We start from the raw sequence: 26,851 nt of genomic DNA, 5'->3' as shown, positions 1-26,851 counted from the left end.
GCCCATTATCCAATAACCACCATTACCACCTCTAGTTAAGTATCCGCTAGACTCGGATACCCCCCCCCCCCCCCACCCACCCACAAACACAATTGAGTCCAGCTTTTTCCAAGTTAACCCATTGCATGGGGCTGTAGGCATCTTGATTTGCTTAATTGGAAGGTCATGCCATTGGAGGTTGTCTCTGAAAAATCTCAGTAGGTCTTTATTATGGGATGTCTTCAATAGCATGTTATTGATCTGACAACTGAATTTATTATTTAGACTAAAAATAAACAATTATTTAAATATGTGGGAGACCATTAAGTTAATTTATTTTAAGAACTAGGTAAATAGTAGTTATTACTATTATTTTAGACTTTTACTAGCAAATAATTAAGAGATACGCCACTGTGATGGCAAACTTTCAGTGTGACTATGAGGATCATCTGGATTAAAACGGACTCAATGGAGTTGGGGCAGACCCTATCTAATGGAAAATGCTCAACTGAGATGCATGGTTGTGATGAGCACTCAGTCTTAAAGTGAAAACCTAAAATCATCATGAAAGCAGAGTAGTGAACAAGACTGGGAGAGGTCACAGATGTATGCTTCTAACGAACTACACTTGGTGCAGGGAGACAACAGAGTGAAACAAAAAACCTTTTCAGTGTGCAACTTTAAAAAGGTGAAAAATAAACAAATAAGAAATTAACAAATGCACCTGGACCCCTATTTGGCTTTCCCAGTAGCAACAGAAAGCTCTCAGCCACGAATACCTGAACCATCAGCACCACAGGAGTCACAGAGTGCTGGTGTGCCTGAATGAAAAAAAAAATAGAGTTCTTCACCCAGTAACATCAGGTAACCCATGAACTTAAAACACAACAAAGGTTTAAAACTAACTTACAAAGGTTTTTGCCATTGTTTCACTGGAGGTCAATATCTCCAAGCGGTTATTCTTGGAAATAATACATCTCCAGGGAGGGATTAAAAAAAGCCACTCATCTGTTGCAATATCATTAACAGATTCAACTTCATGTGAATCCACCCAACATAATTAATGGTAGAACTTGGAAGGTCATAAACAGCTGAACTCAGATGCCCCAGTACTCAGAATCAGGTTAAAAACTTCTGTGGTGAAGTCACAAAAAATGTGCACCATTCTAAATTCCTATTTGGAGGATTAAATGACATAGCATACCTAAGAAGCATAAGGGAAAAAGTATTGTTGAAAGGCATGTGCTACAACTTTTCTTCTTCCGCATAGGACTCCTCAGCAGTACCAATAAATAAGAGGGTGGTAACACTACTGAAACCTCAGGTGAATAGGACCACTGCGTGCACTGTCAAACCTGAGTGTTAAACTTCGAATCCAAATTTGTATCAGTAAGTTACTTTCCTTAGTCAACACTATTTCTGATGGATGCATAGTTATCATGCAGTTTACTCATGTTTATAAATCTCTTTAGGCCCCCTAAAGAGGCAGGTTTAGCAAGTGAAATAAGATGGTGAAAAAGGGCTTCATACCATTTGTTCCTGCAGGAGGAACGGGGTGAGTAACATAACCTTGGACCCTTTTATAAAATTGGTCCATCATTTTGTCAGAGATGTCAAAAAATCTGTCTGCACTTGGACCATAAAATGACAGTTATGTGATCCTCACAGACCCAGTAAAAGTTATGAAGGGAGACGGTGGTAAATAAGGACTATTTTCTTCAGTATTTTGCCTCATGCTAAGGGGTTGTGTGTAGGAAAGTATGATCTGCTTTCATGGTTACCCCCACTTTTTGATGGAGTTATTCTGTTTTGACTAGTCTGACTAGGACCCTGCTAAACAGGAACCCAGTCACTGTGCTGCCTCCCTATGTTTGACAGTGGTAAGTAATTTGGTACCTTCCCAATTGGCTACTGGTGTACCCAGGTAAGTCCCTAGTACATGGTACAAATGTACCCAGGGCATAGGTACACCAGGGGTCTCCCATGGGCTGCAGCGTGCATTATGCCACCCGTGAGAGACCACTCAATCTGTGACTACAAGCCTGATATTGCAGCTTGTGTAAGTTGGTGCTAGGACCACTTACAATGGATATAAACTTCCTTATATCGGAGGTCACTGCACTTAAAACCTATAAGTCACCCTTACGGCAGGCTCTTCAGTGCTGGGGGCAGTGTGCTTGGTTACAAGTGTGAGGGTGCGCCAGAATGAGCTGGACCCCTCTACAAACCCTTTAGTTGATTCTCCAGGCATTGTAAGTGTATTCCTGGTACTAGTCTTTCACAGTCTGACAACAAGCTGGCTCTGCTGCCGACCACAGACATGATTCTGCCCTCCTGTTGCTGAGTTGCACTCGAGCAGGGGAAAACAGAACAATAGGTTTCCAGTCACGGGGCGGTCCGACCACCTCCCAGACTGGACTTACTGTAATGGGCTGGGGGTGCTTGCCAGAGCCACCAGACTGCTTTGAAGGCATATTTGGTGCCCTCCTTGCATACTCCAGTTTGAGCCAGGTCAGGGAACCGGTGGCTCCCACTCTTGCGCAAAACTGGAAAAAGGACATCCCCTCCTCTGGGAGGAATCCTTGAATCGTCCCAACCCTTTTCCTAGGGTACTTATGGGCTTACCTGTGGGTGGGGCACTTCAGACTCGTCGTGGGACAGGTTTCAAATCCGAAACCATTTCAACCGTCTGGGTACCTTGGACTTCGCAAGGGACAGAGACTGCAGTAAGGAAGGAACCTGCTGCTCCTGGTCTCGTCGTCCTGCCAGCCTTCTGAGTCATCTGTGCCTGTGCTTCATCCAGGTTCTTCTTCAGGCCTGTGGGCATCAAAGACACCTGAAGTAAACTCCTTTGGAGTGAAGAAGTCACTCCCCTTCATCTGAGGCACTGCAACAAAGCTGACTGGTTTGCTGCTCCTGACATCCTGCAGAATCCGAAAGACTCAGCAACACAGGTGGTGGTTCTGCAACTCCCTCAAGGCCTGCACTGTCCTCTCAGCAAGTTTGAGGTCAGTATCCCTCATTGGAATCGCTGAAACAGAACCCCTGTACACAGCTACGACTTGCCTTGCCAAGACTTATTGACTCTGTCCTCCAGAGATCTTCGGGCTACAAGAAGCTTCAGCCTCCAGCATCTCTTCCTGCTAAGATATTTGTCCTCACTGCATTCCCTGCAAGTGGGCCTGCATCTTTGGTGAGTTGCTCAAGGTCTTTTTGCGACTCCTGTGCCTTCTGCCTGTGGGTCCTCTTGACGGTCTTCTTTTGCTTCAGTGGGCTACCTTGCTTGCTCAGAACTGCTCTGACTCTCCTGCTCTTGGAGTCCCTCGGACCATGCTGGTCCAAACGCTGCACTTTTTACATTTTCCACATCTGTTGCTGCTGCCAAGGCTTGTAGGTGCTCCCGCCGGACACCGACCAACTGGTTCTTGACTTCGCGACGTGGGACAGTTCGTGAACGGCTCCTGGTCTTACACAGCATCGCCTGGTCCTCACAGCTGCAGCAACTAGGTCTCCGTCATCACTCCTGCATCTTCATTCATCGGTGATCATTGGTCTTCTATGCCTAGTGCTCGCTTCCAAGCGACAATAGACTATCACCTCTGCTTGCTGGTATCTCTCTTCAAGAATCCATCCTTGGATTCCACCAGACTTTTTCACCTTCTTCGCCACTGAAGTCCTCCATTGTCAGTGGTGTAGCAAGGGTAGGTGGAGTGGGGCAGGGCTGTCCGCCCCGGGCGGCACGAGTTTTAAAGGCAGCCTACAGCTCTTACCTGCGGCTGTCGCGGTGGCAGCAGAAATCTCCTTAAAAACTGGAACTGCGACTTTCCCATTGATTTGCATTGAGTACGCAGCTGTGTTTCCACTCTGCACACAGCCTCCGTGGGGTTCCTGGGTACTTACATTGGATGGTTCCTTGGGTCCCCAGCTATTCCGAGTCTTCTGGTCCAAGTCTTCACTTCAGTCGCAGTTCGTATTCCACTTTTTCAGTACATGGTTTGGAATCCCCCCGGAGATCTGTGTATTTGTGCTTACTTACCTATTTCAATTTGAAATATTGTGTGTATTGTGTTGATCTCTCCGGATAGGAGATATACAAATGTGTTAGTGATCATGTATGATAACTATTTTTGTAACTACACTGTGTGGTTCTTTTTAGTTTAACCTACACTATAGGATTAGTTATGGTAAAACAAGCTGCTTAATACTTCTTCTAGACTAAGCCTGAAGGTTGCTCTTCACAACTACCACTTAGAGAGCTTTCTATAGTTGTATAAGAGCACTAAAGTCACCAAAAGGTTTGCCTGGATTAGTGCAAGGTGCTTCACCTAAATAAGTGTGCACCATATACTTAACCAGCCTCCTACAATGATGAGGGTGATATCAGTAACAAGGGCATTGTCAACAGAAAGTTTGCTTAACTGGGAGAGAACTGCATGAGTACTCTTTCCACTGACTTACAAGATAATTGACTAAGCAGTGGGGATGGGCATAGCTTCCTAATGGATAAAAAGGGCTAGTTGATAAAGCGGCATCAACAAGGTGGCAGATTTAGGCACAACAAGCAACTGTTCCACCTTTATATCACTACTGAGGTTAGTTTACTCAATTTAATCGTTACTTAATTCGTATAGCAGATGCAAGCCGTGAAGTGTAGACTCAGAGTGATTTTGCCTGATCAGAGTCATTGCAAAAGAAACCGCACACTCTCTCGGCTAAATTTCCAAAAGACTACACCTAAGAGAGACATGACGGGCGTAAGGCAGGGCGTGGAAAATCCACTAGAAAAAAGACAAAGACTTTATCTGTGACAGAAACCAGCAGTTTCTATTTGCACTGGTTTCTTTAAACGCTTGCAAATGCATTAGAAAACCTGAAAACAGGTGAGTTCAATTAGATAATCCCCAACACATGACGTGAGGTTAAAATAAAAAAAAGAACTGAGGTGTGGCCGTCTTTAGGGAAATAAGAGTTCCAACCCTCGACACAACTGACTTTAATGGACACTCAAACTACACGGTGAGCTAGATATAAATAAGATTTTAATAAATGTGTTTGTTTTTATAAAGGTTGTGAATAACATTTTACTGAGAAATCCCAGTCCAGTGTAAGGGGATAATCTAATTCATGTGTTTGTAAGAAATAGATTAGGCTGATTAAAGACTACGATATATAAATGTCAGGGGTGACTGCAGCATATGGTGAAACTGAGTAATCGTGGGAGGGCACTTGGTGTGAAAGCCTGATGTAGAAACTATAGCAAAATCATATTCACTTGGCAACAGATTTTAATGGAAAAAGAATCAGCAGCTTTTGAGAGAACAGCTGTCGTATCGCAACCTACTGAACTCTGGAGGGAGGCATATATTCTGAGAAACTAAAGGTAGTGAACATTCTGCAACCATCCATCTTCACTCTGTCAATACTTTCTCTCATCCACCCACAGCCAATCATAGGGATTGAAAAAGAGGTGTTCAAACTCTAACCTCTTGCAACCTGGCCTTACCTGTCGAGAAGTATTCAAGTTTTGCATGCCCAGCCCTGTGGCAATCCCGCCCAGGGCCTGATTTGGGAGTGCACTGTTTGAATGGGGGAGCTTCAGGCTTGGTGAAGGCAAAAATGGTGAAGTGGGCTCTTCCGTTAGGCCGCCGTCCTGATTGGAGAATGAGAGTGTGAGCTGTAGGCCAGGTCGGACAGCAGACAAAGCACATAACAGTTGCCCATGAGAATGAATTAAAACAATCATATATGAGAATGGACGGCAGACAGTAAAAAAAGATGGCCCATGAGCAACAGAAAAGTGAAAGAAAAGAAAAACAGGATTACTTTTTTTCTGTCTGCATTCACATGCATGTTTAGCATAAATCATATCTAAAGAGGCACTAAAGAGGCACCATTTGTTTTCCTTAAGTTTGTTTGTATTAGTATATCGCCTCTTGTGATACATACATGCCTACCAAAATGTTTTGTTCGCTCAGATAAGTTGTTCCTCCAACCACCCTCATAAGAAGCAGTGACTCAAACATCCTGATAACACACCTTATAGTTTCTGATATTGTGAAAACAATTTAGCTCAAGGGACTAGGATTTATAATCCTGGGAAGATTCAGGATGTATATATGGCAGGTCACAGAATGGACCTTGTGTTGCCACAAGCTAAACAATTGAACAAGGTAATAGGAGTCCAATACTGATTGGAACATTCACTGACCACAGGTGCAACGTTCCTGAGGCAGAGATGAACCAAAGCCATGTCCATTTCAGGCCAACGTGAACAACCTTCTAAATGGCTTTCAGCAGAATAAGGCTCGGGCAAAATGAAAATGACACTGGAGTCATTTTGAAATTTTGTGTTACTCTTGATGCAAAATGACGTAAACTTACACTCCTTCGTGTAAAAATAGTTATTTAGCTCACAAATCCTACCATGGGAGCACAGGAACAACAAACTAAGTGAGCACGGAGAGCTGCTGCTGTTCGTATTCTGTTGCATTTATTGCTATTTTTTTTAAGCAACAAATCAATCCTCTTGTTCATTTTCGACATGAGGGTGCATTTTGCACTAAGAAAATAGCACTAAATGCTGGGGTACGCATCTCGCATAATTCGGTGTGATCGCGAATAATTTTTCTGTAATTCAAAGGATATGTGCTTATTAAAGAAGGCAGTACTGTTCATCTCAACATCCTTAGAGTGACAGACAGCCAAACCGGTAACAGGGTCTTATGATAACATTCAAACACTGTCAGCCCACAGAGTGTGTCACATAATACCTTCTGTCCCTACTCTCAATCTGGCAAAGTCACAAGGAGATTACACAAATTGTAGGCCCTGCTTTATCAGTCACACTGAGTATGAATGATGGGCAAGAAAAGTGTCAGCAGTAGCCAGTGTTGGACTGAAGGAGCAAGAGTGAAAACATGTGAGATGGGTGCAAGATCAATCCAGGACCTGAGGAGAGCAGGGTCTGGATCCAAAGCGGAGACAATTAAAAGCCTCAAGTACATGAATCTGTGTGTGCATATTGTTTTATGCGCGTCTGTGTGCGTGTCTCTGCTATTCTGCCCGTCCCCAATAAACAGCATTGATCCATGAAAGTATGCCTGGTGGTATTAACCACCAAAAGTATATGATACCCCATCATAAGTGGTTTCTCTCTGGCATAATTGTATCCATTCATAGAATAATAGTAGTGATGGCATTATAATAGCCATCCTTTATATAATTTGAGCATGCTTGGTCTAGCTTTGGCCTAATAGCAGCCATCACTGACTTATTAAGAGCATGACTGGTCTAGTTTTAGCCATCGCTGATAAAATGGCGGCCACATCTCACATAATAATGTAGGCATCGGGGCCATTATGTTGTCAATGTTGGTCACAATGGAGGCCATGGTATAACGGTGGGCATTATTCGCATACCGCAGGCATCCATTGTGTTATGGCAAGCATCTATTGGCTAGGCTACGATTGTAATACCTGGACATTTTAAGCAGAATCTGTCCATGTGAGGCATGTCCATATGAGGCATTTGTACCCTTGAGTACTTGATAAAGATGCAAGCTGTGTACTTACTAAAAATTAAAACCGTTTTTTTTTAAAGAAAAAAATCTTTTTTTTACAGAAAACGTTTTTCATCTGGAAAATGTGATGTTTGCCCAAAATGGAAAGTGGTATTTGATAGAAAAATAGGTATATTTTCAGAAACTGATAGTCTGATGTAGGAGAGTGGTTTTCTGTTGCAGAAACCCCCTCACTTTTTGCCAGATTTCTGAAGCACTTAAGAGTGTGTGCTGGGATCCTGCTAACCAGGCACCTGTGTTCTTTCCCTAAACTGTACTATTGTTACCACAATCAGCATTCCTCTGGCCCACATACAAGTCCATTGTAAAAGGTGCCAGTGGTACCTAGGGCCTTGTGACCAGAGTGGGTACCTTAGGGCTGCAGCATGTTTTGTGCCACCCTAAAGAACCCAACACCAAACACATACACATTGGCATTGCAGGCTATGTGTTGTGGTGTAACTAAACTAAGAGTCTACATGGCACACCTTCCTGGGTGCCATGCCTACACAACACTGCCTGTGGCATAGGTAAGTCACCCCTCTAGCAGGCCTCACAGCTCTACGGCAGGGTGCACTAACACACAGGTGAGGGAATAGCTACACGAGCAATATGCCCCTACAGTGTATGTGCCATTCACAGACATTGTAAGTGCAGTGAAGCCATTTTGAGTACATGTATCTGGGGAGTTTGTCAACACGAACTCCACAGCTCCATGATGGCTTTACTGAAGTGTTTCTTATCAAACATCTCATCATAATAAACCCACACTGATGCCAGTGTCGGGTCTATTACAAAATGTACTCAGAGGGCATCTTAGAGATGCCCTCTGAAAAATGACCAGCTCCTAGTTCATTGGCCAACTGGTCCATGCCAGCCACCAGACAGGTTTCTGACCTCATGGGGTGAGAGCTTTTGTGCTCTGAGGTCAGAAACAAAGCCTGCTCTGGGAGGAGTTGCTTCCCACTTCCCCCTTGTAGGAACAGCTAGTTCCAACTAGTAGAGATGTGCACCCCCCCCCCCCCATGTACAAACCCTACTTTTTGGTGGCAGGACAGGTGGGAAAATTAGTAAGCAGAGTAGGAGTATCCACATTGGTCTGGAACACCCCTAGGGTGGCCAGGAGAAGAGGAACTATTCTCTTAGAAATTGTCAATCTTGAATTGGAGAATTAGGTCCAATAGGAACAGGGATGTGTACCTCTCCCCAAAGGGAGGGTGTACCCAAATAATGTTGTCACTCTAGTGGACAGCAGCCATTGGCTACTACCGCCGGACCTCAGTAACACCCTTAAATTTAGTTTCTATGGGTTCCGCTGAACCTTGTTCCTTAAGATTACGACGAACTACAAAGAAGGACAGAAGAGCCATGCAGCAGTGGAGAAGACGACATCTGACTTGGCCCCAGACCTACCAGCCTGCCTCCTCCTACAGCAACCCTGCTCAAAGAAACCAGTGTGTCCTGCAGCCAGCACCTCTCCAAAGACCTGAGCTGACTTCAGCAAATACTCTTATCCCGTGGACACAAATTGTCCGACAAATAAACTTCAACTCCCAGGTCTCCGGATCTGCGACCCGGCACGAGATTGAGTGACTTACCTATCCTGGTAAGTCTCCCTGGCGATCCTGACCTCGTCTGCATTGGTGGCTGACCTCTCGAGCACCCCTCCTAGATACCTGTAGCCTCTGTTCAAAGGGTTCCCCCCGAGCAGAATCAGCTGAGGAAATCCAAACCGAAAAGCCACCCCTGCACCCCCCACTTTGGGGAGCCAAGCCGGCGGTACCCAGGTGTCCCCAGATATCCAACTTACTTGCCCAGCCATTGGTCGCCTTCGTCCAGCCTCCTGATCCCAGCCTGCAGTTTCTTTCTGAAACAGACTACCTCCATTGGAAAGCATTGGGCCACCAGACGCTGATCAGCACCCTGCACCCTGTCGCTCCTGTGCCGCTGGTGGTGCAGCATTGGTGCCGCTTTGTGGCCCCCCTGTGCTCACCTCAACACCAGAGGCACTTGCCCTAAGACCGCGGGTATCTACCTAAAAAAACGGACCTCTTTGAGGTCCCACCGGCTTAAATGGATAGCATTGGGCCCAGTGATCTCTGCACCCGGCTGCCCCAGTGCTGCTGGTGGTGCAGTACGTGCCTGGTCTTGAATCCTGCCCTGTGTTGTCCTAAACCTCCAAAGCCTGGGGAAGTGAGTCAGGTACTTACCTGCAAACTGCTTAACAGTGTTTTCCTCCATAGAATTGCATTGTAGATCTAACTATTTCAGTGAACTGACAACCTTATCACTGCAAAAACATACAATTGTACTTGATTGACATTTACAGAAACTATTCTTGATTCTGTAAAGTACACAACTGCATTTTACAAAGTACTACAGCATACTTGAACAATATTGCTACTTTTACAAAACTTATCTGCACTAAGTGATTTTTAGTTCTAGAATAAAATAAAGTAACAACTTTTTGTACAAATCATTGGTCTGGATTCAGCCTTTGAGTGTGTGACATTTCTTGCCGGAGTGTGAACAATAAATGCTTAACATTACCCTCTGAAAAGCATGTCTGCTCAGCCCAGTTACCCCTAAATTGAGAGTAAGGTGTTATATACTTTAACCTCTGCTATACCTTTGGAGACCCACTGGACTCTGTGCACACTACACCTCTCTTTGGTACATTATATACAGAACCAGATTCCTACATCTGATGAGAGTTTGGTTGCCTGAAATTTTGGGCTGTCACTAGTGGAATGCTTGCAGAGGTGGTCACTATTTTACAGTGATACCATCTGCTGGGAGCTCAGAGGAGCTTCCTTAATCAGAGGTAGCTCTCTACAGATATGTTTGGAGACCCCTAATATAGAACAATTAAGAAAGTGAAAAAGTAATCGCCTTAGTGCTGCTACAATCCTGTGGATAGAAAATGTTCAGTATAATCTGGTAAATAATGACCCCCATAGACGCTAATGCAACCCTACATGGCATAGCAAGGATAACATTGCTGTTTTTGAGACAAATACTGAAAGTCAGAGGTGAGATTATCAACATGGAAAAATTACTTACTTGTACCATTTTTACCCGATGAAAATTCCCTTAAATCAAGTTTGTTCACTTCTATGGATTAAGTGGTTATAGAAATGGATCAGAGTCCAAACAGACTGTCCTGGTTTGGATCAAATTATTCCTTAGTAATCATCAACAGAAGCTTAGTGTGGGTGCCTTCCAATTATTCAACTAAAAGGATCCATGCACTAGCCCAAAAAGTCAAACTTATCAGCAGCTTGACTTTCAGGTTCATCAATCCACTTTAATCTGCAAATGGATCAGGGAAACTAGAGTATCATCAACAACAGTCTAAATAATGCCTAACAAGGTGCACCGGAGAGCTCCCTAAATAATGCCAAAACAGAGATGCTGGCGGTGGGTAGAAATCACCGTAATGCAACACCTTCTGAATGACCCATGACTTAGGAAAACCTTAGCACCCTGTCGGTAATGCGAGCATTACTTTCAACTCAAATCTGACCTTCAGGTTCCATGCAAACCTACTCCCATGGGGTACGAATAAGTTTACAAAATAATCCACTCAAGGTCCTGTATACCATGCACAGTCATTTCTGGAATACAGGCTCGGGTTACCTTCAGAGACTGTCCCTCTCTATGACTGAACAGAAAACCTATAGTGGATGAACTTGCAGGGTCTTAGCTGAGGACAAGTTCTTAACCTATGCAACAAATTAAAGTCCAGAAAGTAAAAAAACAGCCTCATCGTCAGAAGGCTGCTAAAAACCTGACTATTTAATGAAGATATTGATTGAACTCAGAGTGCCTTGTAAAGCAGGCAAAAATAGACTTACAGACAATATAGGAGACAAAATCAATCTCCTCTCATATCAACAAACGCTAGGCACTCTGCCCAAACTACCTCCCTCCTTCCTGTAGCAGAGTGAGATTTGTCAAAGAACTAAATAACTAACTCACTGATTTATTAAGAACCTCTGCCTCGCTCCAGATAAATCTCTGGTGATTACTGGTATCTTATCACAAGAGATCCTGAAGACAATTGGTGCCATATTAAATGGCAAATACATCAGTGAATCGTCAAATGAATGAGAGCAAATGTTTGGTCAACATCAACAAAATTAAGAAGGGAGTTAGGTCTTAGCTAAAATCAGAAAGCAGTCAATAGTAAATTCAATGCTACATTTCTACCAAAGACAGAGAAAAGTTGTTAGGCCCTGTTCCTGTATTGACTTATTACTTTCCTTACCTAGCATTAGTAACGCTCTTTCTGGTGAACACTTATCTGCAGACTGCTCACCTTCGAATACTCCCCAGGCACCAGACTGATGGGGAAAGCTTCTATTAACAATGCTCATTTGCAAAACAAGGTGGCACTGTGCGACTCCATGCTAGACTGTACCGCCTCAGAAGCGACAGAGGGAACCCGCCGTTAAGTGCCACCCCTGCATTCCGATGTGAGTTCCTTTTAATAGTGAAATCTTTCTGAATCCAGTCTGACTCCTGGGAAGTATTCTAAGGTGAGGACTCTCCAGTTATAAGTATCCATCAGAATTTAGAAGTATATAATAAAAATTAAAACAAATATAGGTATTCATTTGACAAGGAACTGATGCATCAACACATATCCTAATGTTACATGTGTCCTATGATCTTTAATAAAATGTTATATTCAATAAAGTGAGATGAAGAAAATAGGTGTGGTCTTTTTTCTGTCGTGCATCACCAAAAGCTCACCAACTGTCAGAGTGAACCATCAAGAGAGAATCTTCTGAACATTCTAAAGCGTGAAAGCAAAAGGAAATAACACAGAAAGGAAAGAAATACATAAAAAATGAATTGCCATAAGAGGATTAAAAGGAAAGGCATCAGATGAGGCAGAAATATTTGTATTTGGAAGGGCATGTTGATGACCCTCTGTGGTATCTTGGTGCTGAATATGAATAACAGATGTTTATTGTGCGCCAAACCGATGGCACGAATAGTTTCTTACCTGTCGGTGTAGCTTGAAGATCTTTCTGGATTCACTATGCTGTGCATTATTCCGCGATCTTGTGGTTGGGTCCGGATTCGTAGTCTTTTCTTTGTTTTTTTGTTGTTTTTTTTGTAGCCCAGGTGGGCGGCGACGACCAACCATTTGGTGCACCTCCCGTGACGTCGTCGTGCTTCCTGCGGAAGTCCCACCTTTGGGGCGCCATCTTCGGGTTCTTTTTTCCCTTTCTTTTTTTTTTAAACCCTAGGCGATTGATTAATCCTTCTTGTCCATTTTTCTGTACGTTTTCATTTCTTTCGAACTTTTCCATTTTACCCCCTCTTCCTCCAGCCTCATCTTCCTGGCGGAGGTGGGTGGGTTCGCTAGTGAATCCAGAAAGATCTTCAAGCTGCAAAACTACACCGACAGGTAAGAAACTATTCGTTTTGCAGCGTGAATCTTTCTGGATTCACTATGCTGTGCATAGACTTTGTAGCGGTTTTCCTAATTTTGTGGCGGCTGGGTGGTAGATGAGCGTTGGTCGTTGAAAATGTGTTGAAGCACCTTCTGTCCAACCTGTGCTTCCTTGTTCATCTGAATGTCCACGCAGTAGTGTTTCGTGAACGTGTGCACAGATGCCCAAGTTGCCGCGAGGCATATGTCCTGGATGGGCGTGTTCGCCAGGAAGGCCACGGTGGCCCCTTTTTCCTTGTGGAGTGAGCCTGAGGCCCCTCCGCTAGCTCCTGTCCAGCCTGTTTGTGGCAGAATTGAATAGTGAGGGCAATCCACCTAGTGATGGTGCCCTTAGTCACTGGCCTACCCATGAAGCTAGTAGCAAAGGACACAAACAGCTGCTTCGACTTCCTGAGTTCCTTGGTTCTCTCAATGTAGTGCATCACCGCTCTTCTTGCGTCGAGGGTGTGCAGGGCCTTTTCTGCGTTAGAAGTCGGATTTTGGAAGAAACTTGGTATCTGAATACTCTGGTTAATGTGGAACGCCGACACCACCTTGGGCATGAAGTGTGGGTCTGTTCTCAGGACTATTCGGTCCTTGTGAATCTGAATGTAGGGTTCCTGTAGTGTTAGTGCTTGAAGCTCGCTCACCCTGCGTAGTGAGGTTATGGCCACCAGAAAGGCCGTTTTCATCGTCAACATCTGCAGTGTGGCCTTGTGAATGGGTTCAAACGGTGCCTTCATGAGCTCCGTCAGAACCACGTTCAGATTCCATGCCGGCGGCGGCAACCTTTTCGGGGGGGGCCATCCTTTTGGCTCCTTCCATGAATCTCTCCACCACCTGCGAGGTGAAGAAACTTCCACCCTTTTCACCTCTGGTGTAGGCCACGATTGCCGCTAGGTGTACCCTTAGGGAGCTCGAGCAGAGGTTACTCTTTAGAAGGTGTGTGAGGTACCTCAGTACTGTTGAGTCTCTTGTCATTCTGTTTTGCAGGCCCTTTTTCCTGCACCACACAGTGAATCTCTTCCATTTTGCGCTGTAGCATTTTCGTGTAGTTGGTTTCCTTGCCTCCCGTAGCACTCGCATAGTGCTCGGAGGCAATCTTAGGTGTGCGAACTCTAGGTCTTCAGGAGCCATGCCGCCAGGTTGAGGGTCTCTGGGTGCAGGACCTCTCCGTTTTGCATTGAGAGCAGGTCCTTCCTCCTTTCGAACCTGTTTGGATTGCCTTGTGCCATTTCTTGAATTTGTGAGAACCAGGTCTGCCTCGCCCACTGCGGAGCCACTAGGATCAGAGTCATGTTGCTGGTTCTGCACTTGTCGAGCACTCTGTGCAACAGGGGTATCGGTGGAAAGGCGTAGGCAAATGTCCTCGACCAGCTTATCCATAGGGCATTTCCCTGGGATTGCTGATCTGGTTGCCTGGACGCGAAGCTTTGGCATTTTGCATTGTGGCGTGTTGCAAATAGGTCTATTGTGGGAGTTCCCCATCTCCGGAAGAGTTTCTCCGTTTCCTGGCCATTGAGCTCCCACTCGTGCGATGCCGAGGTCTGCCTGCTTAGCCAGTCTGCCTCCACATTGTCCTTCCCCGGTAGGTGAATTGCCAGTAGATCTATCCTGAGAGGTATGGCCCATCTCCAAATCTCTTGAGCTAGAGAGGAGAGAGGGAACGACTGTGTCCCCCCTTGTTTGTTGATGTAGAACATTGCCGTGGTGTTGTCTGTTTGAACCAACACCCTCTGGTTGTACAGGTGCCTCTGGAATGCCTTCAGGGCTAGCAGGATTGTTTACAACTCGAGGTAGTTGATATGGCGAACCGCATCTGCTGGAGCCCACAGACCCCTCACTCTGAGGTTGTCCATGTGCGCTCCCCATCCCTTTTGCGATGCGTCCGTGGTAATGGTCATTGTTGGGATTGGTGGTGTCAGGCTTCTCCCTGCTGTCATGTTGTCTCTGTTCCACCAAGTTCTCCTCCTGCACTGCGTGCGTAACAACCACTAGATCCTCCCAACTTCCATTTGCTTGTGACCATTGCTGTTGTAGCCATTCCTGGAATGGTCTCATGTGCAGGCGTACATTCGGCACCAGCTGGATACACGACGCCATCATCCCCATCATCTTGCTCACTGCCCTCACTGTCAGAGCTCGCCTCTTCTGGTAGAGCCACGTCTCCTTCAGTAGTGCATCTGTCCTCCTGTCGCTGGGCACTACTGTACTGTTGAGGGAGTTGATTTTCGCCCCCAGGAAAATCTTCACCTGTTCCGGTTCCAGCGATGACTTCCCCCCAGTGGATCGAGAACCCCAGATTCGTGAGGGTGTCTGTTACGCGTTTTGAGTGCCTCTCGCACTTCTCGCGTGAGTTTGCCTTGACCAGCCAGTCATCTAAGTAGGGGTAGACATGGATTCCCTGTCTTCGTAGGTGGGCCGCGACCGCCGACAGGCATTTTGTAAAGACCCTTGGTGCCGATTTTAATCCGAAGGCCAGGGTTGTGAACTGGTAGTGTTCCTGCTCGATGTTGAATCTTAGAAGGCCCTTGTGTCTTCTGTTTATTGGGATGTGCAGGTAGGCATCCTTGAGGTCCACGGTGACCATGAAGTCCCAGTCTCTTATTTGGGGCAGTACCTCCTGCAGTGAAGTCATTTTGAACTTCTGCGTTCTGATTAACTGGTTTAGGTAACGCAGGTACAGGATGGGTCTGAGGTTTCCGTCTACTTTCGGGACCACGAAGTAGTTTGAGTAGACCCCTTTGTTGCGTTCTCTGAACGGCACCGCCTCTATGGCTCTCTTTTCTAGAAGTTTCCGTGTTTCTTCTCTAGTGCCAGTTCTTGGGCCGATCTCGGTCTTCCCTTTGGTTTCCTGTTTGGAGGTCTTTTCTCCAAATCTACGCAGTATCCGTACTGCATGATGTTCCGTATCCACTTGTCTGTGGTTATACGCCGCCACTCCTGAAGGTAGAACCTCAGTCTTCCGCGTACTGGTGTTGTATGCTCGTAGGCTTTTGAATATTCTCTTCCCCCTGATGTTACTTTTTTGCGCCTCACCCTTGGGGGCATGACGAGGGTAGGCGTCCTCTTGCGTGCTGAGTCACTTTGATGAGGGATGTTCGCCCCCTCTCCTCCTTTGGCCACGTCAGTTCCCTCTCCCGCGAAAGGACTGGCCCCGAGGTTGGTACTGCCAGTTTTGCTTCTGTTGACCTTGTCCGTGACTTTCACCCTGCTGGAACGTCTGGTGCGACGGCCCCTGCTGGCTTCCTCCCCTACCGTAGGGTCTCCTCGAGGGATTGCCTCGCCTCATTCCCCTCAGCTGTAGGGCCCCCATGGACCTCGCCGTTTTGTTTTCTTTTTTCAGCTGGGTGAGCTTCTCGTCCACTGTTGCTCCGAACAGTGTCTCTCCGTTGAAGGGGGTGCCAAGGATGTTGTTCTGCACCTCCGGTTTGAATCCCGAGATTCTTAGCCATGTATGCCTTCTCTCGGTGACCCCTATGGCCATGAGTCTTGCTGAAGTCTCTGCCCCGTCCAACGCCGTCTTTATACAGGAGTTGGCGATGTTCGTGCCTTCGTCTATCCGGTGTGAGGCTCTCTGGCGGTATTCTTCGGGGAGGTGCTTTACTAGCTCCCCCATCTCGTCCCAGTGCTGGTACTGGTGTCTATTGAGGAGTGCATTGGAATTCGCCATGCGCCAGTGCATTGCGGCGTTCCTCTCGACCTTTCTTCCTGTGAGGTCTATCCTCCTGCTCTCCTTATCAGGTGGCGGGCCCGAAGTTGCTGGTACGTTGGCCCTTCTCCTGGCCGTGGAAGCTATGATGGAGTCGGCGGTCACACTACCCTTGATGTAAGGGGGGTCCAGGGAAGAGTGCTTATATTTCTTCTCTGTCCTGGGCGTGATCGACCGGCAGGTCGCTGGTTCCTTGAAGGCTTCTCTCCCCTGATTCATCACACTTTGTAGCATGGGGAGGAACTGGCTCCTTGTCTGGATGGGGAGCAGGGTCTCGAGGAGAAAATCGGCTTTCGGCTTCTCCTCGTCGAGTTTGACGCCGAAGGCTGTCGCTGCGCTCCTGACCACCATATTGTACACCCCGATGTCGTCGGGTGGCGAAGGCCTCGAAGGGTACGTGTCCACGGGCTCCTCCGGGTTTTCGGTGTCGAGATCCTGCCATTCGATGTCGTGGCTGGTAGATGGCGCCGAGTCGTAGAACGACTGTTGGTCTTCTTCCTCGGCTTCTCCGTCATAATAAGTCTCGTCTTCCTCTTCGAGATCCCTTGTTAGGCCTTCGGTGTCGAATTCGTCCTCGACCTCAACGACGTCCGCCGATGAAACCGTTGGAATCTTGAATTCCTTCATCTTGGCGTCGAACTCCTTCTTCCTTTGAAGGATGTTCTCCATTTCGGCCTCAAGCCGCCTCTTCTTTTTCTCCATCTCGGAGATGCTTTCGGCGTCGACCGCGGGTCTTTTCGATGAAACTTGCGTCGACGTCGACCGTTCTTTCAGCGTCGATCGGCCCGTTTCCTGGGTTGTCTTCGACGACCCTTGCTTTTCGGCGTCTTTCGGCACCAGGGAGTCCTTTTCTAAGGATCCGCTCGGCCTCTTGTCCATGGTTCCCCCTTTGGTCGTCGAAGTTTTCGGCGTCGGGGCTCCCTTCGTGGACTTAGTCTCTGATTTTCTCGAGTCACCCTCGTGTTCGAGGTACTTTCTGTTTTGCGCTCGACGATTCTCTTACCTCATCTTCTTTTTTCTTGTCGGTCTCTACGACCGTGAAGTTTTCGGCTGTCTCGGCGACGTGGTCCTCGTCATCCGTGGAGAGGCCCAGATCGTAGAGCGACGGGGCCTTACCCTTGCCATCCATGCTGGCGTTGGCTCTTCTCTGCCGATCTCTCACCCTGAGCGTCTTAGGCGCGAAGGCTGAGCAGGCGTTGCAGTCCTTACTCTGGTGTTCGACCGGTAGGCAGAGGTTGCAGACCGGATGCTGGTCCTTCTGCGCGAACTTGTGGTGGCAGTTTGGGCAGAACTTGAATGGCGTCTTGTCCATTGCGCTCAGGGCCTCTGAGTGCGCATTCTCCAAGGTCGAAGAAAAAGGGCGCTGAACCTCCTTTCTTCGCGCTCCTGATGAAATCTCTTCCTTTCCTGTGATATCCTCTAGTATTTATCGACGAAACTCGCTTTTCTTTCTTCTTCCTTCGAGTGTAATTCTGGAGCTTCCCGATGACGATCCAGACCCAACGGCGGAAAAAAGAATCTGAAGATGGCGCCCCAAAGGTGGGACTTCCGCAGGAAGCACGACGACGTCACGGGAGGTGCACCAAATGGTGGGTCGTCGCCGCCCACCTGGGCTACAAAAAAAAAAAAAAAAAAAAACCAAAGAAAAGACTACGAATCCGAACCCAACCACAAGATCGCGGAATAATGCACAGCATAGTGAATCCAGAAAGATTCACGCTGCAAAACCTCTGTTACTAATTTACGAAAGATCAAAGACCAAGTTGAGCTGTCTGGATTCGAACACATGACCATGAGGTAAAACACAGATTCTTGAAATTGAGACATTACCCCAAAGAGCCACTTTACATATTTACAAAACATTGATCTTCCTATAGTCTCCCAATACTAAACTATCAACTCGGGGTCTATGTTTGGTCAGCAGCGAATAGGGAACACTGGTTCTGAGCCCAAAGAATGAACAACTTCAAAACAAGACCTGTGGCAACAGCATGCAATTCAGGGTACACCTGCTTAAAAGAGAACACCTGTTAAGTTCATTAGAGGCAGTATTGGCAACTGCTTAGCTAGCAGTTACTTTAAAAATATTTCTGAAAACTCAATTGTTAAATCTCTGGATTTTTCCCATGAAATTGCGTTTTCCTCAGTCATTCGCGTCCACCAAGAACCCTTCCCTTTGCTGTTTAGAGTGATTTGTAGACTTTTTTTTTCTCTTTTCTCGAGACAGCCATCTCCATCTAACCTGTTTGACTGGTATCATCAATGGATCAGCCAAAGTGCTCTCAGTGGATCAGCCAAGGTACTATATAAAACCTCCAATAACTTATGTTAGTGTTTATTTGAGGCAATGCAATATTGGCTGCTTCGATTTTTGACATCTAAAAATTTCAAACACTGACAAACTGAAAAAGACCCATGAGCAAAGCTAAAATAAAGGAATCCCTTTTTAGAATATTTTAGAAGGTAAAAACAATTTATGCTACTGTGCTAATCTGAGCTCTAAACAAGACAAAGCGAACATCTGCCCAACAATTGGAAGCTTGACTCAGATGGGATGGTATGCCTGGCCTCAACATAAGTCACTGACTAAACATATTAATAGATTCTGATTCTTAAACATTAGAAGAAAAACGCAGTTGACAGGTTCGCGCACTACTAATAACGCATTCTTAATCTTGGCAGCATCGATTGCTTTATTTCTGGCCTGGTAGACGGCCGGATCAGGCATCAGACTTATCTGAACGCAAAACCAACGTAAAAAGAAGCTTATGGCTTCCGTCTAGTTGAAACTGGATCAAGCAGGAACAGATTATTTCTGCATAGTTTCCAAAACAGCTGAGGCGTCACTCGCTGCAACCCGAGCTAGGCTTCAGCAGTCACATACTTTGCTGCTCCAAAACGTGGAATGTGTCAGATGTGGAAAACTAATGTATCGACTTAACCACTCCCCACTGTTGACTGCCATTTATTTGGTTTTCTACCTGGTTATCCGTTTTCGGCTTTTTTCTTTTTTAACTTTCTTGTTCCTGTTAATTACCCCACAAAACAGCGATAATGAAGTAGATGTGCTTAGCACTGAAAACGTCAGAGAATATCAACATATTTTAACAGTGCTCTTTCAAGTTATTAATCTGGTCACCCGTCACAAAATATTCAATGCAAGAATCTAAATCAAGTCAGCCCAATCTGTTTAGCTTTCTTTACTGGATACCATGGATGCCTATTTAACATGCTTGTGTTCTGTAGTTCCACTGGGCTTTCCTTGGAAACATGTAAAACCACTGTGAGCTCTGAACTGAGTATTAATCTTGCAACAGTAGCTTTTTAAACTGAGCCTTGGCACCCACAAAACACTCAAAGGAGTGCGCGTTTGTTGTGACCTACTGTAGCAGACAATGACCAGTGCTAAACTTAAAACAAGCATTTGCAATGCAATAGGTCTCGCATTTACGAAAGTTTGAGCTATTGGCATTGTAAATGACAATGTCTTTTATTTATGTGTTGTTTTTGTAACCGATATATAAAAGGCAGAGTCATTTACAATGCCAATAGCTTAAACTCTCGCAAATGCAAGACCTATTGCATTGCAAATGCACTTGGCGCTTGTGCAATAATTTATAATAAAAAAAAAGCTTAGGAGAGCATGTCCTGCAGCAGGCAGGACAAAGGCATTTGAGAGAATAGTGCTCAGACGCTGTAATTAAAGCCTACAGAGTAACAACGCAAGCAGGCGGGGATGTTGCCATGGGAGGTTACAAAATCAGACAAGGCGGTACTAAGGAGGGCCTACTAAGCCTATTGACAAATGAACAGCCACAGTTTACAGTGGGCAATGGCACAAGCCAATGAAAATCATGGTCGGAGAGTGGGCAGAGCTTCAAGTCCCTACCTTAATGCTGCCCAGGCTCGACGTAAACATACTGGAGTCCTAAATGGCACAAAGTGGACTGTCTGTCTCTTCTTTCCAACATGAACGTGGCAGACGCCCAGAGGTGTATTCTTTTGGATTTCGTCTTCTCCAATCACACTTATAAATGTACACTCAGTGACAGCCAGCTGTGTTGGTCTGGAATTCTGAAGCAAAATCTTAAACTGGTGCTTGAGACTGCACCCAGAGAAACAGAGCTAACCTCCAAGCACCCTTTCATTGCCTTCAGGAGGAGGCTGCATATCTACTAGAGTGCTCACTTGCAAGCAGCAACATGTTCCTTACATTCCTGTTGATCGCTTACATCGCCTTTCACTCGCTGATTAAATAGCAAACTATTTTAATAGGGAAAATAAAAAGTTAGCATCTGAAACAAGCATTGGCAAAGCCAATAGGTCTGGCATTGGCTGTAGGCCTTCTGGCAATTCTCATTTTGTTTTATCATGGTTTTTCAAAGTTTTATTGTATGGTAATATGACGGGCCCTCAAACTTAATACAAAATAAAAAAAAACACATTACCATAGTACTCCTTTGCACTGAAGGAAACTACTTTGCGTGGATGTGTTCCTTGTAAAAGGACGACATGCTTTAACTTGTAGTTAAGTCCGCTAATGGCTGAAATAGGCTGATACACTGCCCTATAATACATGCTGGAGAGTTGGAATAAAAAATGTGACTGACAACAACTTCCGACTAATGGATGAAGTCTGCTGAAACACGTATAAGTAACTCTGTTGTATACAATATTTTAGTAAAATGAAAAGGTCTTGGCCAACACAGAAATAAAAAAAGTCAGTCAAACAATGGCTAAAGAAAGAAGGAAAGGGAAAAAGAGAGGAAGAAAGAAAGGGATGAGAAGGAGAGAAAGTAAAGAGAAGGGAAAATGAGAGAAGGGAAGAAAGATGGAAAGAAAGACGAAGTAAGTTAAGGAAAGGAGGAAAGAAAGAAGAAAAGAAAGCAAGAGACAATGAAATAAGCAAGAACGAAAATAAAGATTAACAGTATGTAAGCGAAAGAAAGAGAAACAGAAGGAAAGAAATAAAAGGAAAGCGTGAAATAGATAATGATAGAAGGCAAGAATGAAAGGAAATTAGGAAGGTAAGAAAGAAGAAAAGGCAGAAAGAAAGAAAAAAGAAAGCAAGAAGGAAAGAAAAAGAAAAAAAAGTAAAAAGGATAACTTAGTACAGAACAGTTTCAAGTTGACAACTCTGTATGCTGTGAAATAGCAGCAGTCAGAAAAGCAAAATACTCCAAAAGAAATTGCACTGGCAAGAGATGCAATCTGATAAAGATGGAAAGTTCATCAGAAGCGTCATGCTATCACATCAGGCTCTAAACACAAAGGCAACACTAAATTATAAAGCAAAAACAAAAACACTGGCACTGTAGGGAAGAGGCTTGTGTGCGGATGTGCTCACTGTGAGACAGCAAAATGCAGTCACTCAAAGGGAAGTTAACCAGTGGCTTCAGTGGGCTGACCCAGTGCCCCATGCTAAATTGTGTGTGGGAGGAAATAAAATACGATTGACGAGACACTGATGGAAGAAGAGGGGTGATTGAAAGTCCTTATATGTAAGTATACTATACATATTTTAGTAAAATTAAATTATCTTGGCTAACGCCAGACCTAAAACGACATCTTTGAACTCCTGACCTCACTATAGCTTACTACAAGCATAAAGAATAAGCTAACAATCAGAACTCAGTGAGCTGTCATCAAGTGTGCTAATCTATCAAGAGAATGAAACCTGAAGAAAGGAATGTTACTTACCCTGTAAGCATCTGTTTGTGGCACATAGTGCTGTAGATTCACATGCTCTGCATACTCATGCCATCTAGTGTTGGGTACGGATGTCTGAAAGTTGTTTTTCTTCGAAGATGTCTCTCAACTCACAAGTTTAAGTGACTCCTCCTTTCAGTGATATTGCGCATGGGTATCGGCTCCATTATTAGATAGCTTTCTCGTATTCAAGTGAAAATAGATTGAGTGTTAGTAAAGAGATGGCCATGCATATGATATTGTAAGTAGATACTGCAAAAGCCACAATTGTCCAGGGAGGAGGGCGGGCCCATGTGAATCTACAGCACTGCATGCCACAAACAGATGCTTAAAGGGTAAGTAACAATTTGATCAATGGCATGTGTGGCTGTAGATACAAATGTTTTTCATAGACTATAAAGCAGTGCCCTCCAGATATTGGTGGCTAACCCATGGTTGTTGCAGTTATTTGAAAAAGGGTACAATGCACTGCCTGTCCTCCCTTTGCTTGTTGGCGCGCTCATATATCCACACAGTAATGTGCATGAAAGTGTGTGGGGCTGACCATGTAGCAAATCTCAGCTATTGGAATATTGCCTAGAAAAGCCATAGATGTTCCTATTTTGCGAGTAGATTGTGCTCTAGGAGGCGGGAACAAAATTCTTTAGCTTTGATGCAACACATCTGAATGCATTTAATTATTCATTTAGAAATACCCAATTTTGATTTCGGCTTTCCTATGTAAGTGGGCAAAAAGCCACAAAGAGTTGCTTAGTTTTCAAAAACTCTTTGGTTATGTCTATACGGAAGATTAAAGCTCTTTTAACATCTAGTGTATGAAGGGCTCTTTCTGCAAATGAATTAGGTTGCAGAAAGAAGACATGTAATTCAACTGACTGATTTAGGTGAAAAGTAGAAACTACCTATGGAAGGAATTTTGGGTTAGTTTGAATGACTACCCTATCTCTGTGTAATTGAAAGAAAGGTTCTTCTAAAGTTAGTGCCTGGAGCTCACTGACACATCTAAGAGAAGTGATGGCTACTATAAAGGTGACCTTCCAAGATAGGAATTGGAGGGCAAATATGCAAATGTTCAAATGGTGGATTCATAAGTATGGTGAGCACAATTTTGAGATTCCAAGCATGTGCATGGGGAACCCTAGGTAGAATTACTCTTTTAAGGCCTTCTATGAGTGCTTTAATAACTGGAATCTCGAACAGTGATGAATGTTGTCTTTTTTGCAGGTAGGCAGCTACTGCAGCTTGAAGCAGGTGTCTTAAAGTGTACGCTAGCCCGGAAGTCTGCAAATACAGTAGATAGCAGACAAGGTTTTGCACAATTGCATCAAACGGGTCAATGTGTTTACCATGGCAATAGAAAACAAATCTTTTCCACTTTGCAGCATAACAAGCTCTAGTTGTGGTTTACGTGCCTCTTTGAGAATGGTCATACATTCTGGTCGGAGAGTTAGTTAACCGAATTCTATCACCTCAGGAGCCAAATCGAGAGGTTAAGTTCCTTTGGATTTGGTTACATGACTTCTCCAGGATTCGGAGTGAGAAGATCCGGTTCGAGGGGAAGTTTCTAGTGAGGCACTACTGAAAACTCGGGTAGTGAGAGGAACCACAGCTGTCAAGTCCAAGTGGAAGTTAACAGAATGAGGGCGAGAGACGTTTGCCTAAGCTTCCGAACCACAAACAGAAGAGGGAGCGGTGGAAAAGCATACTCAAATATCCATGACCAGTTCATCCATACAAAAAGAACAATTAATGGACAGAATGCAGAACAATGTCATACATTCACCCCAGTACAGCGATCTGGGCCTAAATCCATCCTTTTTTTCTCCCCATGCCATTCCAGTTTGAACTCAGCCATATGCAAATCAGTCTTGATCCTGTGCCTTATGGGAACAGTCTAGCCTGAACTGCCAGGCCAGGTCCTCTCTGGACTGGGAAAAAACATCCTAGGACCGGTTTCGGGGTTTCACCCCTCAGCCAGGATAGCTCGACTCCAGTGGCATGGAGAGCACTTTGCCCTCAGATAGTGGGTGTGGTAGCCTGGAGGTAAGGTTGGGCATTCTGCTTTGGCTGCGGTTGTGAGGACCGTGGAAACCCCCACCTGCTTTGGTGGTTGGCAAAGTTGTGGTTCATCCCTGGGAGATATTACGCTAACAGGTAAATGTTGTGACGTATTGCCCAATGGCAAATCATTTTAGATAGGGGTAAAAACTGTAGAGAGTGTCCTCCCACCACTCTCCCCGTTTTTGTAAGTAGAAAATGGCTGATGTGTTGCCAGTTCAGACCAAGACAATTTTGCCTTTGAGATGGACTAGAAATGCTTTCAAATCTAGGTGCACTGCTTGAATCTCTAGACAGTTGAGAGGGGGGACACTCTGGTGTTTGGTGTCCCAGAGACCCTGTACTGCGAGATCATATAGGTGTGCACCCCCATCCTGTAAGAGATGATTCCGATCTGAAAATAATCTGGGGAACAGGGTTGAGGAGCAGCCGCAATTTTGACTGCAGAGTGATGTGTGCAGCTGTCTATCAACACTAGATCTTGTACTTGATGCTGTGACCGAGACCATTGACTCAGACATTCCTGCAGCGGACATATATGTAGTCCCACACATGGCACTACTGCAATACAAGATGCCATCATGCCTAGAAGTCGAACTATTCTCACCGTTGTGTTGATTGGGGTGAAATGATGTAGCAGCACTGTGATGTTGTGAATCCGGACCACGTTTAGGTAGGCTAACCACAACTTTATTTTGAAAACCCCTAGATAAGGCTGAATCTGCGAAGGATGGAACATGTGATTTTTGTATGTTGATTATAAACCCCAATTGATGAAGAAGTGGTCTGAGTGTGTTGTAGGCACAAATGAAGCGTACTGGTTTTGATGAGGCAGTCGTCCAGATACGGGAAGACATGAATACTCTTGTCTGCGTAGGTGTGCTGCAACTACTGCTAGACATTTGGTGAACACCTGGGGTACGATAGTGACTCTGAATGGAAGCACTTTGAACTGATAATATATTCCTGCTATGACTAACCTGAGGTATTTTCAGTGAGCTGGATGTATTAGGAAGTGAAAGTAAGCGTCCTTTAAATTTAATACAGACAAAGTCACTCTGATGTAATAGAGGAATTAAATATTGAAGAGTTACCATGTGGAAGAGCTCTGAGAGGATGTATTGATGTAACGGTCTAAGGTTTAATATAAGCCAAAGTGAACTATCTTTTTGGGGAATGAGGGGGGTATACAGAATATACTCCTGAACCTTGTTGTAGAAGTTGTATTCTAAGGATGACCTTATAGCAAGGCGACCAGCTGGTAAGCCAGAAACTAGCAGCATCCTTCATCCAGGAATGGTGGTGAAACACAGTGTCCAAATTGCTCTTTCCTCCCTAAACCCAAAATGAAGGAAAGTAAATCACCACCATCTACAATTAACAAACAGTTAAGCTATCCCACTCCACTACATGTTTCCTCATCAATGAAAGATCACTAGTAAAGAATTATCATTAAATTGGATGTCTTATAGAGCAACACAATTTAGATATGTCTACAACAGAAACCTGGGCTAACGTATCTTCAGGACATGAATTAGTCCTAGCTCATTTTTACTGATTAACCGCACTGTCCACGTGCTGGAGGAATTGCAATTATTTCCAGGAATACTGTTACAGCCACCTGCATAACGCTTCTGCATAATTCAGAATGTGAAGCACTTATTTTTAATATAAAATTAGATACAGAATAATTTGTTAAAAGTGTTTTTTGCATCGGCCACCCACTACAAAGACCCACTTTTTGGAAATAGTGGGGTCCTATTTAGAAACAGGATCTGATACTGCTAATTTTACTATTCTTGGAGATTTTAATTATCACCTAGAAAATTTAAATGACCTAGAGGTCGTCTAATAGATTACATGTCTACATTTGGGCTCAAACAAACAGTAAATACTGTCTCACAACATGCCGAACATACTTTAGACGGAAATATTCACACCATTTCCAGGAGGCTTTACGTTTAATATGGTCTGACCATCACACCTATTTGACGTCCCGTCCACTACACTACCCAACCCCAATGTCTCTCCTCCAAAGCCCAATATAAACACAACTGTGGCACAAAATAGATTCCGATAGCCTAGGGAAATCACTGTCTGCCACAAATTAGAACGGAAATGGAGATTGAACTGTACCAAGGAAGATAAAACCACCTGTAAGCAAGCGCTAAAAATCTATAAGTCAATTATCTGTGCAAATAAAACTGTCATTTTCTCCCAAAAAATTGAATCTGCAAAAAGCTCAAAGAACTTTTTCAAACGGTCAAAATACTATCTAATATAGCTCAAATTAAGTCGTCCAAATGCTAGCCAAGACTTTTGTAATATCTAGCAAAAACATTCCAGTCACAAGTACATCCCCAAACTATCAAATAACTACAATATTCAA

General features: G+C 44.7%; 1 protein-coding gene across 9 annotated transcripts in view; it reads right to left on the bottom strand.

Moving 5' to 3' along the window:
* TNRC6C (trinucleotide repeat containing adaptor 6C) overlaps positions 1-26,851 on the bottom strand; it is an 854,353-nt gene that overhangs the window by 400,975 nt on the left and 426,527 nt on the right. For 7 of the 9 annotated variants that reach the window (XM_085616884.1, XM_085616886.1, XM_085616885.1 and 4 more), the window contains one exon: positions 5,483-5,629. The exons of the other annotated variants lie outside the window; for them this stretch is intronic. In XM_085616884.1, coding sequence (XP_085473010.1) covers positions 5,483-5,629 — 147 coding nt within the window. The remainder of the gene's footprint in view (positions 1-5,482; positions 5,630-26,851) is intronic. 9 annotated transcript variants of the gene reach the window in all.

Source organism: Triturus cristatus, chromosome 7, assembly GCF_964204655.1.
Source record: "Triturus cristatus chromosome 7, aTriCri1.1, whole genome shotgun sequence".
Taxonomy (NCBI): domain Eukaryota; kingdom Metazoa; phylum Chordata; class Amphibia; order Caudata; family Salamandridae; genus Triturus; species Triturus cristatus.
Note: the sequence above shows the minus strand (reverse complement) of the source record. Positions and strands in the feature narration are given on the sequence as shown.